The sequence below is a fragment of the Quercus robur genome, chromosome 11 (assembly GCF_932294415.1).
Source record: "Quercus robur chromosome 11, dhQueRobu3.1, whole genome shotgun sequence".
Lineage (NCBI taxonomy): Eukaryota > Viridiplantae > Streptophyta > Magnoliopsida > Fagales > Fagaceae > Quercus > Quercus robur.
The window spans coordinates 3,139,570-3,158,513 of record NC_065544.1 but is presented as its reverse complement, the minus strand read 5'-3'; the positions used below and the strand labels follow the sequence as shown (position 1 = coordinate 3,158,513).

At 34.9% G+C, this 18,944-nt stretch overlaps 2 protein-coding genes and 1 long non-coding RNA gene across 3 annotated transcripts in view; 2 read left to right on the top strand and 1 right to left on the bottom strand.

Annotated features, from left to right (window-relative positions):
• LOC126705709 (uncharacterized) overlaps nt 1–18,944 on the bottom strand; it is a 70,526-nt gene that overhangs the window by 20,014 nt on the left and 31,568 nt on the right. Inside the window, exon 2 of the long non-coding RNA XR_007648410.1 lies at nt 14,710–14,913. This is a non-coding gene — a long non-coding RNA (uncharacterized LOC126705709). The remainder of the gene's footprint in view (nt 1–14,709; nt 14,914–18,944) is intronic.
• LOC126705707 (uncharacterized) overlaps nt 1–18,944 on the top strand; it is a 48,194-nt gene that overhangs the window by 28,667 nt on the left and 583 nt on the right. The window contains exons 8-11 of the mRNA XM_050404864.1: nt 9,927–9,986; nt 10,299–10,439; nt 14,248–15,161; nt 16,653–16,813. Coding sequence (XP_050260821.1) covers nt 9,927–9,986; nt 10,299–10,439; nt 14,248–15,161; nt 16,653–16,713 — 1,176 coding nt within the window. The 3' untranslated portion in view covers nt 16,714–16,813. The remainder of the gene's footprint in view (nt 1–9,926; nt 9,987–10,298; nt 10,440–14,247; nt 15,162–16,652; nt 16,814–18,944) is intronic.
• The window catches only part of LOC126705708 (uncharacterized), a 56,219-nt gene continuing 43,102 nt past the window's right edge, over nt 5,828–18,944 (top strand). The window contains exons 1-3 of the mRNA XM_050404868.1: nt 5,828–6,140; nt 6,713–6,775; nt 6,947–7,036. Of these exons, the coding sequence (XP_050260825.1) occupies nt 6,027–6,140; nt 6,713–6,775; nt 6,947–7,036 (267 nt within the window). The 5' untranslated portion in view covers nt 5,828–6,026. The remainder of the gene's footprint in view (nt 6,141–6,712; nt 6,776–6,946; nt 7,037–18,944) is intronic.

Below are 18,944 nucleotides of genomic sequence, written 5' to 3'. Positions count from 1 at the left end.
GGTACCCTTTGACGTTCCAGTGTTCGAGGTGTGCCTTCACGAGAATCCTTTAATCTCATGGTTGCAGGTGGCGTTGGAAATTGAGCCGGAGCCATTTTGTCTGTAGCGTTCCTTGGGACACTGCGTGAATTAAATGCCACCTCAACAAGTCCACGACCCCAAGCGAACGACCAACAAGGTGACGAGATAACACTTAAGTCACCTCAACAAATCCACGACCAAAAAATGACAACCCAAAAAGTGGACGGACACCAAAAAAAAAAAGGGGGACGGATGCTTGTCCATGAAAAAAAAAAATGTATGGACAAAAAAAAAAAAAAAAAAAAAAAAAGGACAGATGCATGTCCATGAAAAAAAGGTGGATGAAAAAAGAAAAAGAAAAAAGGGGGACGGATGCATGTCTATGGAAAAAAAGGTGGGCGAACAAAAAAAAAAAATGATGATAAGGTAACACTCAATCATGTCGGCAAGTCCACGACCCAAAGTAGACGGACAAAATACCTTAAGAATGGGACGCTAAAAGAGGACTACAACGCATCTCGAAGGTTGAAAGTTCGGGCATCACGCATCCCGGGGGCAGTGTATTAATGGCCTACTGTGCAGAAGGATGCCCAATCCTAATTATAAGCATACGACAAATGCCAACGCTGCAGTAAGACCTCAGGGTTAAACACTACAAAAGGAAGCCGACGGACACCTAATCCTTATCCCAATGGGATGGATCGACAACCAAGAGTACCGAGGATCAAGGATGCCAACGGCACCTAATTCACATTAAAAATTTAAGTCTTTTCTACCTACGGGTGGAAGGACGAACCAAGTCACTCACGAGTGCCTTGGTCAAAATTTAAGTCTTTCTACCTTTGGGTGAAAAGGACGAACCAAGCCACCAACAAGTGCCTTGGTACAAAATTTAAGTCCTTCAACCTATGGGTGGAAGGATGAACCAAGTCACTCACAAGTGACTCTGTATGAAATTTAAGTCCTTCTACCTACGAGGGGAAGGATGAACCAAGTCACTCACGAGTATCTTGATCAAAATTTAAGTCCTTTTACCTATGGGTGGAAGGACGAACTAAGTCACTCACGAGTGCCTTGGTCAAAATTTAAGTCTTCCTACGTTCAGGTGGAAAGACGAACCAAGCCACCAGCAAATGCCTGGGTACGAAATTTAAGTCCTTCTACTTACGGGTGGATGGACTAACTAAGCCACCAGCAAGTGCCTTGGTACAAAATTTAAGTCATTCTACCTACGGGTGGAAGGACGAACCAAGTCACTCACGAATGTCTTGGTCGAAATTTAAGTCCTTCTACCTACGGGTGAAAGGACAAACCAAGTCACTCACGAGTACCTTGGTAAAAATTTTAAGTCCTACTACCTACGGGTGAAAGGACCAACTAAGTTGCCCACAAGTGCCTTGGTGAAAACTCGAAGTCTTCCTACCTATAGGAGGATAGACGAGCCATGTCACCCAAAAGGGTCTTGGTCAAAATTTAAGTCCCCTGCACCATAAATAATTTTAGGCCAACCTGTCAAAGACTGACAAGTCTCTCAGGATCCAAATCGAATCGTCACCCCACGGGTCCTTCCACTCCGAAATCACGGACCCATAGGGTGAAGGGGGCAACCGAAGAGGAAAAATTATGCATGACGAAGCTATCTGGACGGAGGTGGCACGGACAGACGTGGCATGTACAGACCGAACGGCCACATGGCATCCAGCCCATTATTATGTGGTCTCCAAGGAACCTTAAATGGAAAATACTTGCGACACACGATTAGCCCTGATTTGTAGAATCCCAACATGAATAGAATTCTAGAATTTACACGCATTAATGAGTATCTTCCCCATAAGGAAAAGACTTGTTCCGCAAGCAAAAGAGTCTGACCCTACGCGACTATAAAAACCCAAAGACCCTCAAGAAAATGGTACGCACAATTTCTCTAAAGCTTATACTCTCTAACATTGTTGAAGCTCTCTTCTGACTTAACCTTCAGAGGGTCTTTGGCCGGTACCACACCGGTACTCTCTGTAAGGTCTTTTTTTGTGTTGGGCAGGTCTGGTATCGAGCATGTTGGAACCGTATGGCTCACTGGTTATTTTTTGGGCATCATCACTTTCTATTTCATAACTGATCATTTATCCCAAAAATTTGATTTTGATTTTCAAAGGAGATAACTCCAAGGGATAACACAATTGGTTAAGAATAAGGGAGTCAATTTTATATCGAAAGCTATACCGGTTTGGCAATCACAACGATAAATTTCGATACCAGTCAATATCAGTGTACCGTTTTGAATTTATTGCTATTTAAAAAAAAGTTTATATATATTATTTGTATATATTTTAAAGATAAATAAATATTATTTGTATATTTATAACTTTAATTGTTTGGTAAAAGTAAACTTGTTAAGCTTATAAGTTTATTATAAAAAAAAAAATGAACAAAGATAAAAAGTATAAGGCTAAAAAAAGAAAATAAAAAAAGAAGGGGTAGTAGGTGGAAAATGAGATATTACGTGCGAAGAGGTTGGTAGAAAAAGATTAAAATAATTAGAAAAACTAAAATGGTGTGCGATAAAACCAAAGAACTCAAAATTTATCCCATCTTTCAAGTACCTTCTGTCAGCTTCTTACTCCACACACGTTAACTTACTGACCAGCACAACTTCCCATTTCACACTTCCAAGACTCTCTTTATGTCACGTGACTTGCTCTTCCCACCACACATATTTTCAGATTTTTCTCTCCAACATGGGATGGGACTATCTCCCTTCCATTAGCCAAGACATGTTTTCAGATTTGATCTCTCTCTCCCTCTTTCTTAGATTTGGCATTCAACTCCGTTTCACTGCTTCAATGCCGGTGCCGCTGTTCACTGCCAGCCAGATTTGCTATCACCAGGTTGAGGCCAAGATGAAGAGATCCCAAATCGGTGTGAGGAGGAGAATTTCTGAGTTACTGTGTGTTCCGGTACAGAAATGGTGGTGTTTCGTACCGGTTTAAATACCGGCCGTACCGGACCCGTTTCGGCCATACCGGGATATATACCGGGTTTCGGCCAGTACGGTACAAAATCGTCTTCCTTGGTTAAGAACCATGCCTTATGAAGCAACTCAAAGTCTGAAATGATAAAGAAAAGTAAATTTAATCACTGAATCAACATTTTTTTTATATGTTCATGCGGCAAGTTAACCCATTTGTGAGCATTTGAAGTTTCATGTAATAAGTTAAAGCAATCCCATGACTTAGGGTGTAGCAACAAAGGGTAGACACTAGATATGCAACCTCAATTGCGAATTTGGAGTTCAGTAATTCAGTGAGTGCCAAAGTTGAATGTATAATACCGATGTTGACTAAAGCTTTTGGCATTCAATGGGCTGTCCAATTAGCCAGATCAGAGATTAAAAAAAAAAAAAAAAAATGATCGTAGGGATATTTCAAACTTAAACCATCATTGAAAATAACTCCAAAGAGTGTGTAGATGCTTTGACTAAAAGTCTAAAACCGTGGTGCATGTAGATTGGCTTTTGTTACCTTTAATCGAAGGTCGATTTCCCACGACGTGAGGAGAGCTCCTTTAATTGGGGTTTTCTTTTTCTTTTTTCTTTTCCTTCTTTGGGGGAATCTTCTTTGATTAAGTTACAAGTAATGTTAAATAGTGTTGAAAAAAGCAAAAAGTTTGCAAATTTATGTCATATTTTTAATATTTCACTTTATATTATACCGATAGCACCATATCGACATATCATGTATTTGATTTTATTATTTTTTTATTTTTTATTTTCAAAAGAATGTCTTTTTTTGGTTGTTTGTATTCATTTAAGGACTTTTCTTATTAATCTATGTAAGAGCATTTGCAGCAGTGGAGCTAAAAAGCTATAATGCTATTTTAGCTCCACTCATATAGCAAAATAAGGTCACAGCAGTGGAGCCAAAACCATAAAATTTGGCTGATTTGCTACAGTGCACATCTATAGATAGATGTGCACTGTAGCACTCATCTAAAAAAAAAAAAAAAAATTTAATCAATTGCAGATTAAAATAATAATAACTCATTTATTTTTTTCATTCTTTTATTCTCTCACCGGTCACTGTGCACACTCAGTTCTCTCCCTCAAGCTCTCATCTCTCTCAAGCTCTCTCTCCCTCAAGCTCTGATCTGCCAGCCCACTCCACGCTGTCGCCGTCTCAGCTGAGCCCACGCCGTCGTCGTCCCCGTCCCGGCCGTCCCAGCCCACACCGTCGCTGTCGCTCCTTACCACCATTCTTCCTTTGTTCAACCTCACGAAATGCCTGTCCTCCTTCACCAGCCTCTCGTTCACGTTCTCGCCTCCGGCGAACGACACCGAAGGGCACCGCAGGAACACTACCGACACCGCAGGAACACTAATCCACTCCCCGACATCGGAATCGCCTCGATGTCTCAACTGATCCTTGGAGTGGCGGTGGAGAGCGAAACCTTGATATATTATTTTATTGTGATGAATATATTATTTTATTGTGTTGAAAGCTAAAATAGATCCACTGCTGCAGCATGTGTGTAGCTAAAATAGATAAAGTAACTTTTGGTGGAACTAAATTGCTAAAAATTTAACTCCACTACTGTGGATGCTCTAAAGCCTTGCCTAATGATTGTGTGGGGGCCCAAGGATTGGGAAAGGGATTGCTGAACTATTAGTTTTGTTATTGAGGCATCACGAGCCCGAAGAGAGAATTCACCCCAAGAGAGGAGGAAAAGAGACAAAAGCCTCTTGGGAGCTCCAGGTGGGAAGGATAGGTGGAGGAGAGAGAATCATGGAGGATAAGGGAAGTTTTTAGTGAAAAATAGCCTATTGCCTTCGCATTAAGTGATGGGCAATAGCTTTATTAGCTACATTAATGAGGAAGTGACCTGAACAGTATAATTCACAGCTAAGTAGTTTCTTCTATCACTTTCAGCAAATATGTAAGGGGACATGTGTCATGATGAGAATCTGATTAAGTAAAGATGGGGAGTCAAGATGTGAAAAAAAAAAAAAAAAAGTATATAAGGGAAAAGAAATTTCTAGAAAAGGGGATCTCAGCACAATTCTCAGAAAGACAAGAGTTAGAGTAAGAACATTGAGAGAAGAACGTGAACAGTGTTTCATTTTGAGTATTATTTGCCTCCTCGGGTAAGCTTGTAATAAGCCTATTACATATATTAATCCTTGATCTTTAGTTTTTCTTCCTTGTTTTCGTCCTTGGGGTAAGCCCTCCCTTCTTGTTTGATCCACTCTCTCACAAATATATTGATTTAGGGCTGGTTGAACTGTGCAAATCTCACTGTTCTAAGTGAGCTTGGGTTGTTTGATATTTGAGTCCTTACAAATTGAGTATATATATATATATATATATATATTTTGGTTAAAGATGATTGTATCCCTTTATTTGTCTGTAAATATTAAGGGAGAGAAAAAAGGTAAACCTTTGAGTCCTTATCAATCTTATTAATATTAACATATAAATAAATTCTTAATATGCCATCTTTTTAGTGAAGATTGAAATCTAAAGCTCCAATTATGTCTCTAGCCAATTTTTTTTTTTTTTTAAGAGATAGTCACGTGATTATTAAAGTAAATTTTTTTTAATAGATATATTAACATTAGTATTTTATCTCACAAATATTTTTATTTCTTTTAATTTTAAAACTTTTTTTTTCAATAATTAAGATTAAAAATTGTTTTTTTTTTTTTTTTTAACTCTCAGTCATCTATATCAAACAAAGAGGACAAGGACAAAGTAAGCATCATGTCCAAGAAAAAAAAATTAATAAATACCCACAAAAGTGGCCCAGGACAAACGACAGGTGGGTCCCCCTCAACACTTCTTCTCTACTCTCTGTCTCTCTCTATTCCTTCCTTCCTTCCTTCCTCTCTTTGTGACACACAAATTGAAGTCTCACTTTTAATTCATACACGCATGCCATTTCTTTGCCATCCAAAGAGATGGGTAGAGAAAGCATTGAAGAAGGAGAGCTATCAACTCCTCTAGTTGCCAAAGATGAACACCGTCAAGTATATGGCAGTGGTACTAGTAGTGGTGACCATGTTTGTGCCAACACTTCTGGTTGTGATGATGGTGGTGAGAGTCAGAGTGGATCTTCCTCAGCCAAAGGTGTGGTTGTGGTTAGCACTTTGGTTGCATTCATGTTTGTGTCATCGTACTTTAGTTTAGCATAGAGTGGTCCACACGCTCTCTAGTCCACATGGTCCATGGTCTACAAATATTTTGATGTGTTTATGATGAGTACGAAATTCTATGATATCTAACTAGATACATTTGAAATGGAGAAAAACTATTGTAACTCAAATCATTGGAATAGATTACCAAAAAAAAAAAAAAATCATTGGAATTATTAATGCTTGAAGAATTATTAATTTCTGTATCTTCACTTCAGTTTTTTTTTTTTTTTTGGAGAATCAATCCTCACTTCAGTATGAAGTGTCACAATGTTTTCTATGCTGCTAGAGCTAGCCTACTAGGCCATGATAGAAAATATATTAGTTGAATCACCAATTTTTTGTGGGGATTTTACATACAAATGTATCTAAATGATAGAGGTGTACATTTGACAGGCTGTCTTTTGTAACATTGGAGAGAATAACATAATAAGACAATAATGGGATGGGTATAATTGATAAGTGATATGCTGACTACTGAAAAATGATGTATAATTGATTTTGTAGGTGAGATACTCATCACTTGCTCAGACTGGAATCATGGATGACCTGGGTCTTGCAGTGGCAGAGGTGGGTGTAAAACTATAGAGTGCTCCATTGTTAGAGCTTTCTTAATGAAGTGAAGTGCATCAAATTGCTTTATGCAATGTCCACTTTGTTGCATTTTTTGGTTATTTCTCATTTGCTTGCCTTACGCAATTTTGTATACGAGATTCTAAACATCTTTTGGTTATAATGCAGTACTCACTTTTTGGTTCAACATTGAGAATTGGAGCAATGATCGGTGCAATAGTGAGTGGCAAAATAGCAGATTGCATAGGTAGAAGAGGTGTAAGTACTTCACCCTAGAATTATCACTAGTTGTTTTGTTAAGGTTCAAACTCCACAGATCACCAGTTTTTCAATTTGTCGGTCGTTTTGCAAGGCAGACAATGGACTTTTCAGATATATTCTGCCTGGCAGGGTGGCTTGCCATAGCGTTCTCAAAGGTTTTGAATCCTATCTCTTTGTTTTTTGCAGTTTTAAACATCCATGTTGATGTTACATAATAACCTCTAACATTACCTGAAAAGATGTTTATATTAGGAATTTAAAAATAATTGTGGCGCATCATAATTACTCACTTTGTAGTTGCTCTTACAAAAAAGTGAATTTAGACGATCATAAGTGATCAGAAACAACTCGGTCCCAAAATTGTTTTAAGAATCAATCTGTAGTGAGTAAATATATTATCATAGCTTCACTTCCTAATGTCAAATATTTGGTGCTTGTTGAAAGGGTACTTGGTGGCTTGACCTTGGGAGATTGTTGGTAGGTATTGGGATGGGACTCGTTTCCTATGTGGTAAGTAGTTGGATTGCGATTCTAATGGATAATCCTTCATGTGAACAATAAAATTAATTGTATTCCCGATGGCAATTAGGTGCCTATATATATATATAGTGGAAGTAACACCTAAGAATCTTCGAGGGTTTACAACTGTTCATCAGGTAAGTCAAAAGTCTCATCAATATGGAAATCGTATTAAGTAGTTGCCTTTTCACCTACTAACTGCCAGTCATACAGTTGATGATTTGTTGTGGGGGTATCATTAACATATCTAATTGGAGCTTTTGTGAACTGGCAAACTTTGGCTCTAATTGGTAAGTTTCTCTTCTCTTGTCCTGTACTCTTGTCATTTGAATGTAGTTTAATAACAAGGCTTCTATTTTTCTTAATTCAGGAACTATCCCATGTCTTGTACAACTTCTTGGTCTATTCTTCATTCCAGAGTCTCCAAGATGGCTAGTGAGTTATTCAAAATTATATTAGAAGACATTTTTTGGAAGGTGGGGAGGCTCCAATTGAGGAGTTAATATAACTTATTGCCTTACCAGGACACCACTTAACTCAAAAGCTTAAGCCAATGGGTCTAGGGTGAATTATGTTATATATAATATCTCACTCTTGTCATTATTATCCAATGTGGGACTTCACTGCTTGTAACTAACCACACCACTCACACATGGCTATTCCAACTATAGGCGCTCTCTAGATAATGCATTTGAAAAATGCAAAAAAAAAAAAAAACAAAAAAAAAAAAGTTAAAAGTTTTGCTAATAGTTTCCTTCCATTATTCTTTTTAGTACATGTGATTTGACAAACATTTCTACATGCTATAAAGTGGCAAAGCTAATTCAAGCATTGACTCACATGCTCATATGATTTTTTTTTTTTTTTTTTTTTTTTTTTTTTTTTTTTTTTTTTAAGGCAAAAATTGGTTGAAAGAAAGAGTGTGAATCTGCTCTATAGCACCTTAGGGGGCAGAGTGATGATATCTCTCAAGAAGCTTTTGAGATTAGAGTAACTTTTAGACTTTCGATGTCAATGAGAAAATAACTTTTTGTTTCCATTTTAACTAGAAAAATTACATCCTTCAACATAGTCTTGAATTTTTTTTCCAAAAATTTTGCTTAGAAACAAGTATTGACATGGTTTTGAATCATTTTACAGGAGTACACAAAAACCCTTCAACGGCTTTCGAAAGCTAGTATTCTTGATTTATTCCAATGGAAATATGCTCATTCACTCATTGTAAGCTTTTCTATTATAATCTTTGTAGCACGTTTCCTTGTTTAGACAGGTTTGATCTTTTTTGTTGCTAACACAAAAATAGGTTAGGTTGGAATTAGCCTGATGGTACTACAACAATTCAGTGAGTCAATGGAATTGCATTTTATGCAAGTGCTATATTCATATCAGCTGGTAAAAAATGATTTCTTTTTTTATTTTTATTTTTTTTCCCTTATTTAATGCTACCTATAATTAACAAGTAATGGAAGTTGAATAATGGAATACTTTGTCAATGACAGGGTTTTCGAGTAGTATTGGGACCATAGCAATGGTCATTGTTCAGGTTCTTGACTCTCTTTGTGTAATTCCAACATATGCTTCTGCTTGATTCTTTTTAAGTGATTTCGATGATTTTGTACAAATTCCAATGATGACATTGGGGGTAATTTTGATGAATAGATCTAGACGACAGCCACTTCCATTGGTAAGAAGGTTGAGAAATTTCTATTGTGTAAGTTATTTGAATTCCACTATCTTCATAGGTTCCTGCAGCAGGAACATGCTTAGGTTGCTTGCTTGTGGGATTGTCATTCTTCTTGCAAGTCTTTTCTAGATAAAAATTTATTTCTGTTGAAATCTAGTTTCATCAGTTTATTTCCATATTTCTTAAAAGAATAAAGCTTCAATTATGTAGGATCTTCAATTATGGACCGAGACCATGCCAATTTTAGCACTTGCTATTGTACTTGTATTGCAATTATCCCAAAGAAATTGTTTTGTTCTTAAAATACAACCAAAGGAAGAACTGCTTAAAAAAATGTTATTTTTGCTTTTATCTCTAACTTTTGTCATTTTATCCATGGTCTTCAAATAAGTTGAGTGTGGAAGCCAAGTTTAAAGCTCATTAAACAGAAGCCATTTAATACCATTACCTTTGGTTGTATTTAACCAGTTAGTAGCAATCTGGAAATCCTTTTTGCTGCTTTGAAAGCATGAGTATTTGCAGAATGTATTGCATAAAGTTGTGCATTTTTATGATATGATTTTAGTCATCTATTACTGCTCTTAATCTATATTCATTGTGCAATTGGCTACTGTTGGTTTGAACCAAATTCTTAGTGTTTAAAGGTTGGTTAAGTTAAATTTATCTGTTTGGTTTGGCAATCAGGTGTACACAGGATCTTTCTCATTAGGCATGGGAGGAATTCCTTGGGTTATAATGTCAGAGGTAGATTTACCTTATCAGACTTGAAACACCATCTTTTATTTTCAAATAATGGCCATGAAGGCCTATGGTTGACTGAATGGAATAGTTTCCGTCTTAGATATTTCCCATAAACACAAAGGGCTCAGCAGGTAGCCTTGTGAGTTGTGACATTGGTTAGTTGGTTAGGTTCTTGGATTATATCATATGCTTTTAACTTTCTAATGGATTGGAGCCAGCAGGTACCAAACTAGTCTTATCTCTTCATAGAGTTCTATTGGGTACAAACTGCAATATGATCACTTTAGTTTTAAATTTATGTTTACTTTTTATCAGGAACTTTCTTCATATTCTCAAGTATGTGGCTTAACTGTTTTGTTCATAGCAAAGTTGGCACCTAAGACCAAGGGGCGAACACTTGAAGAAATTCAAGCATTATTGAATCCATTTTCAGCAAAGGATGAATATCCTATTCCTGTATGATGGTACCTATCCGTGTTTGAATAAGCAAAATAATTTTCAAAACATTGACACCATAAAATTGTGGCACTGAGTGTTAGAGACTAATTGGTGGTGACTGTTTGTCACATGAAGCAAGGTTCTTAACCATCATAGAATTATTTAGCATTTATTTTCTATAACTGTTATGGGATTGATAACCATTGCTTGAATATTTATCTTTAACCCATTAATCCTCCTTTTTTTAAAATCTATTTTCTTAGTCTTTAGTGCTTTTTTTTCCCCTTCTTTTTCTATTTTCCTCCTATTGTCTTAACCTTGACTGAAACTCTCTTTCATCCTTTTCTTTATTTTCTTTATAGTTTTTCCTTTTTAGGTTTAACCTAAATCATTCTCTTATTGTTGGCATTAGCTTCAAATTAAACCACGTTGTTTTAGATTTGGTGAGGATGATCTGGTTGAGTTTAGGGGTAATTGGGTGATTTAAACTAATTTTGATTTTCTTATGTTATTATTATTATTTTTCCAGAATATATCTTCTTACACTCATTTACATATACTATTTAAAACAAAAAACGAGAATAAAATGCTCACATTTAAAAACTAGAAAATATGAAACAACGGAAATAAAAAAGCGGGTGTGATAGTATCATTGCTTTTATGCATCACTTTGTTTGTAGTTCTTGTATTATGAGTTATGAATTGTGTTTTTGTGTGTTTGAATCAACATAAAAGCAGTTTGTTATTCATAGAAGACAAGTTATGGCTTTAGGTTGTTAGTTTTGTGGTGAGTTTAGGTCATATGTATGGATTTGGATTTTGGATTTTGGACCATGTGCGTGTTGGTTTTGTAGAACGACTTTAATGACCTTCAAGTAATTGTTTGGATTTAAAGGGGTTAGGTGTTGGTTGGGCCAATTGTGGCTTTAGGTATTAGACATTTTGAAGCAAAAGCGTTCATTCTTGATGATCATTCTTATATATATATATATATATATTTTTTTTTTTCCATGTAAACATGTAGAGCAATGGATTGGAATACATGAAATATAACTTTAGGATAATCGCTTTTTCAATAAGAAAATATATTTTCTAAACTTCACTTGACTTCTTAGTGTAATTTATTATTCTCTTAAAAATCAAGAAATAATCACAAAATAATAATCTCTTCATTGAAGGGAAACATTAATCCAATAAGATATAGAAAGAGAAATGTAACGAATGAGAGAAGGAAAAGCATATGATTAAGTTTATTTAGCAAGTTAGTATGTTACTTTGTCTTTTCTCTCTTTACTCCAATACCTCTGAATTTTCACATAATAGTGTTAACAAGTGGTTCTTTTTCTTTACTCCAAATCCTCTGAATTTTCACATAATAGTGTTAATAGGCGGTGAAAATGGGGATGGTGATGGCAGTGGCTAAAGCATTAACAATGAGATGGTGGTAGTGGTGGTGACAATGGCAGTATGAAAAATAGTTAGTGGTGAAATTAGAATGTCAAAATTAAGGGTTCAAAGTAATATCAACTATATAAATAATTTTAGAAGATTCCTATAAAATTAAGAAAATTTGGGAGGCACTTATATACTTGTTGCAAAATTAAATCCAAAACATAAGTGTAAAGTTTGACAATTTAAAATGTTTGGATCCCTAAGAATATATGTATTTTTTGTTCAAGAGTGTAATCATGGTGGATTGATTGAGAGTATGACAATTGTGATGTTGGTAGAATTTATAAATGGTGCATCTTTCATAGAGATTGAACTTTGACTTTGGATTCTTCATAATTTAAATAATAAAACAACATAGAATTTTTGAATTACCTTTCTCGTTAACATGAGCAATAGAAATCAATATTATAAATTTTAAATTACAATTTTGAATATATTTTACCTAAAAAAGTTATAATCCAAATATCACAAATGAAATAGAATTATATGTATATATAATCTAGATAGAGATGTCTAAATAAATTTCATTAATGAATGAATTCAAGAATAAATCAATAGCATGGACACGTTTAGGAAAAGAATGGTGGAAAAAAGATAGAGGAAAAGTTAGAATGAAGTCTAACCATGGGGGACAAAGGATAAAATAAAAGAGAAAGAAAGGTATATAAATCAAATAAAGAAACATAAATGCCTTAGATATAAAAATCTAAGCAAGAAAGAATCAATGACTTGTCTACTTGTTTGCTTCTTATGTTTTTTCTTTGTTTCACTTTCTTTTGTGTTGGAGAAGGTATTTTTGGCACAATGACATAATGATTGTAGAACTAGAATTTATGAATGTAACTCCACAAGGAATTAGTTTAACAAGATTGAAATTGAGGCTAACTTGGAAGCTTCCATAGGTATGTTTTGAAGCAAAATTAAAGGGAAAGAAAGGTATATAAATCTATTCAAGTAGGCATAAATGCCTTAGGTATATAAATCTAAACAAGCAAGAATCAATACTTGTCTATGTGTTTGCTTCTTATGCTCTTTCTTTGTTTCACTTTCTTTTTTGTTGGGGAAGGTATTTTTGGCATAGTGGCTCAATGATCCTATATATAGAAGAAGTAATAGATGAACTTCACATAAACTTAGCTCTAAAAAAAATTTGAAATTTAGGCTAATTTGGAAGCTTTCCTAGGTGTGTTTTAAAGCTTGAATTGAACTCTTCTTTATGTAAGTATAGATAGTTGCTTTTGCAAATTTGTTTATATAGATGTGTTTTTTTTAAAAAAATAGTATGTTGATTTGCTTGCTTAAAATTTGTCATATAAATGTTAAATGTAGTAAACTTTTAGGCTTATTTAGTTGTTAATTTTTACTTGAAGTAACAATATATTTTTGAATCACAATCTTATTAAATATCTATCATAGGTTTATCATATGCAAAATTTCACAACATTTATTTGTCAATGCCTCCTACTATTAAATCTAAGGGTTTTTTTTTTTTTTTTTGGTCACAAGAACTGGGAGATCAATTATAGTTGAAACTTTTGTGGAAGCATAATGTCTTTCTTGTTTTTTATTAGCTTTCTTGTTTATTATTATACATGGAGAGTGGAGACCTTCAAATTAAGAGGTTCTTACATTCATATATTTGACATGAGGACCCTAATAAAATATAACTCATTTTGTAATGTAAATAATAACTTATACACAGTGCATATCAAATATTCAAATTTTTTTCTATTAACAGCCTTAGTTGAAAATTCATAATATTTTCAAATACTAATTTAAAAAACTCTTATCTATCTCAATATATATAACTTTTCAAATGTCTTCCACATTTTACCTCGGAAAAAAAAAAAAAAAAACCAATAAACATTACTTTAAGGAAACTAAATTAGTCGTTCCATTTAGTTTATAAAAAAAAAAAAAAAAAAATCAATAGTTCTATTTAATATTTATTAAGTAAGCCCACCCACCTTCTCAGGCCCAAATTCACCCTACTAATTCTAAATGAACAAATCCAAACTCATCAGCATCCAGCTTCGAATGTACCCAAATGGCTCCTATATTCCCTAAAATCCCATAATCCCCACCTCTAATCTCACAAGCTAACGTTAAAAATTGGATTTCCAAATCAAATTTGAGCAAGCCCAGCCAACGAGAGCATTAGCATCTAAGCTTAGTGGAGAAGTGCGAGATTGTCTATTTGGTATTGGTCTCTACTCTTTATACAAAACTTTCCTAATTGTTCCGTGTGACTTGATGAAAATTAGTGAGAAAACAAATGCTACCAGGCTTCAATCAAATATCTCATGTGCATCTCTCTCTTTCTCAGTTTGTTTTGCACTGTCATTATTTTCTAACCAAATTTGATATTGTCCAGAAGATGGAGCTTCAACATTGGCGGGATTGGCAGCATCCGTTGGTCTTTAATGAAAACGAGAGAAGTGGACGTCTTTGTTTTGGGTGCAAGGAACCAGTATTTGGTCCTAGCTACAGCTGTAACAAATGCAGAGGGTACATTCATCATAAATCATGTGCTGAACTACCTATTGGGTTGCACCATCCATCACACCCAAATCATCCTCTTATTCTCTTCGGCATGTATACATTTCTTAATGAGAACAGAGAAGAATTTGACAACTTTAGCAAATGCGATGTCTGCGGAGAAAAGAGTGCTGAATACAGTTATTGTTGTTACCGTTGCAACTTCAACATTCACATCAGATGTTCTTCTTTATCACTCACCATCCAAACTGAAGTCCATGACCATCAATTGACCCGCATTTGGAAGCGGTTGAAGTTCACTTGCGACTTCTGTGGCAAAAAAGGCAATCTGCCCTACCTTTGTGCCCAGTGCGATTTCGGTATACATTCACGTTGTGCTGCTTGCCCACGCAGACTGAAAGTTTATCGTCACAACCACCCTCTCCACCTCACCCCTTCTCTTGAAGTCCATCAATCCGACTCTCCAATTTGTCGACTCTGTGTTCGAAAAGTGGATACACACTGGCTTTACTATTGCTCAAGATGCGATTTTGCTGCCCACCTCTATTGTGCTATGCTCTCCTGGAATCGGGAGCACATAAATTTGCAGGAACTTAAAGAGGAGCAGTCCACCGAGTCAAAATCTGAAGATACAGAGCTCCATCAATCCTTTGACTCAGAAATTTGCAAAGTCATAAAAACCACTGTGGGGGAGGACGGAACTGAAATAGCCACAGAAATCAAACACTTCAGTCACAAGCATGATTTGAAGCTTACTGATGAGATTCCGAATAACATAAAATGCAACGGGTGCGTACAAGTCATTCTCTCTCCATTTTACAGTTGTACTCCGTGTAGCTTCTTTCTTCATAAATCTTGTTCTAAATTACCCAAAATAAAACAATACCCACTTCATCATCACCCTCTCACCCTCAATTATCAGCAAGATTCTTTTTCCTGTAGTGCCTGTGCCCAGACTTGCAATGGCTTAAAATACAACTGTCAGAAATGCAAACGTAATTACAGTGTTCTATGTATTTTATTACCAGACACCCTTACTCATGCTTGTCATGAGCATCGTCTTTACCTCTCCAAAACAACCTTTAAACAAAAGTGTAGTAGTTGTAATTCTGAAAGGTATCATGTATTCCGTTGTTCCACTTGTGAATTTGTTCTAGATTTTAAATGTGCTACTCTACCACAAACCACATGGTACAACCAACATGAACATCCATTCACTCTCCGTTATACTCCTGAAGATGACTCCAGTGAATATTATTGTGAAATTTGTGAGGAAGAACGAGATCCCAAACAATGGTTCTACTACTGTGCAGAGTGCAGCTTTCCCGCTCATCGTGACTGTATTCTTGGGAAAAAACCAAATGTCAAGCACCACATGTAATGGCCACCAGTTTGGAGGTGCTACACAGTAATTTGACTTTCACCCATACACAATGTACTTTCATTGAAGAAATAAAGACCAATGACAATGTTAAAAGTGATCTATCAATGTGCCCAATATAATTTCAACATTCACAATAATTGTTTCTAGAAAGACCACTGTTGTTTTAATTTTTATGTATATTTTTCATTTAGGTTGAGCCTTTAATTCTTTATTTTTTGATGTATTGTATTATTATGGTTGTCTATTGGTGTAGTTTTGGGGAACTTTGTTTTTAAGATGAAGCTTATTAGGCTGTTTATTGGTTTGTGGCTAATTTATGTGTAATTTGAGTTGGTTGGGGGTTGAGACATTGGTCGGTTGCTGATGATGTGACCATTTTGGTTCTATGGGTGGTGTTTGGACTATATCCTACCTATTTAACAAAAGATCTTAGTAAACTCAAGACTCAAGTTGCATTGATAACATGATATACAAGCAGGTGAAGCTCAAAATTTTAAAAATTCAATTTTTTTTCCTTTTTTTCTTTTTTTTTTTGGTGGTGAATTAGCATATTATTTGTTACAACCATAGTTATTAGGTATATCTAAGTTACAAATTCTCTTAAAATATATGAAATTTCTTTGTAGTAATGGTTAATAAAAATGTGAAGTTGGACTTTTCTTCTAGCGTCTACTATTTTACTTAAATAATACCTAAATGCTAAAAATATCAACTTTACTGCATTCTAAGTACAGAAAAATCATCTTAAATGTGGGGGAAAGTTGTGGTCATCAAAATAGCCCCTGAATTAAGAAAATAATTTTCAAAGTTACTTGTGAATTGGACAGCTATTTATGGTGATATGATGTACTATTTCATTCATTGATTGTCTTTATATGATTTTTATTTTGCTGAAGTATATTTAAATGGGCACAAAAAGGCCATTCCAAAAGGGATGTTTTGGAGGCGTTCTCTTAATATCACTGATATTCTCCACCTTGAAGCTTAAAACTTGCTCGCTGTTCTTGTTCACCTACCAGATCATCATGGGAGAAAACCTCCTGGGGGGTTAGGGGAGGTGAATGTTTATAGCTAAATCCAAAACCTATGCAATTTATATATTTTATTTCAGATTTACAATTATAATTTTGGATGCCATGTGAGTGGAATGATTGAGAAACAAAATAAACTTTGACATGCTTGGAAAACCTGCAATCTAACAATAATTTGTTACCTTTGGATTATTAAACTTTGACCATGAAAACAAATTATTGTTAGATTATTATTATTATTACTTTTTTCCCATAATAAACTTTGACCATGTTACCTTTGGATTTTATTATTATTATTACTTTTTTCCCATAATGATACTGTTTCCTCTAGTTTCTTGTTGGAGTATGAGAGATGGTAGATGCATATTAATAAAAACAGAAAATTCTTGTAACAGCCAAGTAGACAACCATAAGAACAGAAAATTCCTTTAACAATCAAGCAGACAACCATAAGAATAGAAAATTCTTGTCACAACCAAGCAGACAACCAAACGAGACAAGTAATTGTCTATTGGTGCTTGAAACATTTTTTAGTGAATAGTATTAGTGTGATAATTCATTGAGCGATATGTATATGGTCTAGAATTGTTATATTGAAAATAGGTGGCACATAAGAATGAAGCTTATGAGTTTATGCAGCTCATTCATGACAGTTCTGTATTTGAGAGAAAAAGAGGAATCACAAGAACAAGTGTAAGGCGGCTTGGTAACGAAAATGGACCAATGCATTGGGTGAACTTCTGAAGTTATGTTTAGAGATTAGATGTGAACATGGTTGGGCTTACTAGTCAAGAATTTTATGTTTAATTGGTGACAAAAGGATACAAAGAGTGTTAACTAAGTTTGGCTTGGAAGAAGAAAATATAGAAATGAAATATAGAGGATTTGTTAAATATAGCTAAGGTTTTGTCTTTCAAAACTCTAAAAATTTTCCATTTCTTAGATCCTATAAGTGGATATCAACTTTAGTACAAGTTTCCATTTCTGATTTACTTGAGATGCTTGATCTTTGTAATTATCATTAATAATTGTTGGTATATCTCTTGTGTAGTTCTGAAGTAGGGTTGCACACCATGTTTTTTAATGAATTTTTTACTATATATATATATATATATATTAAAGGATTTGAAAAGGAAAAATCACATGATGTTCATGGACATTCACTGCTTTATGATTCTATTTTCGTTCTATTTTAACCTATCCATAGAGTCTCCTGCCAGTTGAAGGGAGTCATACATTTATCGAACATATCAAAGAAAAATAAATCTGTTTCTAAAGTACTTGACCTTTTTACTATTACAAGGATAGTGTTTTGGTATGTGGTAATGAGGTATTTGAGAATGGGAAGTGATGATGAAAGTGACAGTACTGGAACTAATGATGTTAACAGTGAAGTCTAGAAAATCTTGGGGAAAGTTAAAAATTTCTGCCAAGTTTCACTTTTATCTAGAAAATATTGAATGATGCTATGCCAGTTAAGGCAGTCTAATTAGATAGAAAGCTTAGCTGTGATGCTGATTGTAACCTTTGTCACAGAGAAACTGAAATAATGGACATCCTATTTGTGTTCTACACCTTTTCCAGAGCTATCTGGTTTGGGTCAGATTTATCCATAAAGACAGCAGAGTTTCAGCCTAATTCACTAAAATGCACTTTTAAAATGGCTCGTCCAATAGATTTGATATAGAAACCTTTGACTTCATTTCCAAAACTCTACTTTCCACTCTCTAGGCCATATAGCTTCACAGAAATCAAGTGCTAATGCCTATAATGTTCTCCTAATGTCTGAGGCTTTTGTTTGCATGTATCAACAAGCTTATGCAGACAATCAACAGGAACAAGTTAACAGAAGATACTCAGACTTCGTAAGTTATAACAGACGGTAGGCCCATCAAGGATTGACAAATTATTTTAATCCTAGATGGAATTTGGAAGAGAGATACCAAATGGAGTGGCATGCTTTTGTTGCAAAGTCTAGAAAAGGAAGAAGACACTTTGTTGGATGTTTTAACATCACATGCTTCGACAGTAAGGTGGCCAGATATAATGCAGCATGAAAAGCAAATTTTCAAAACTCAAATATAGCACTAGATTTACAAATAATGACTCTTGATATCAGGTCCATTACTAGATGATTTGGATAATCGCTCTCAAAAA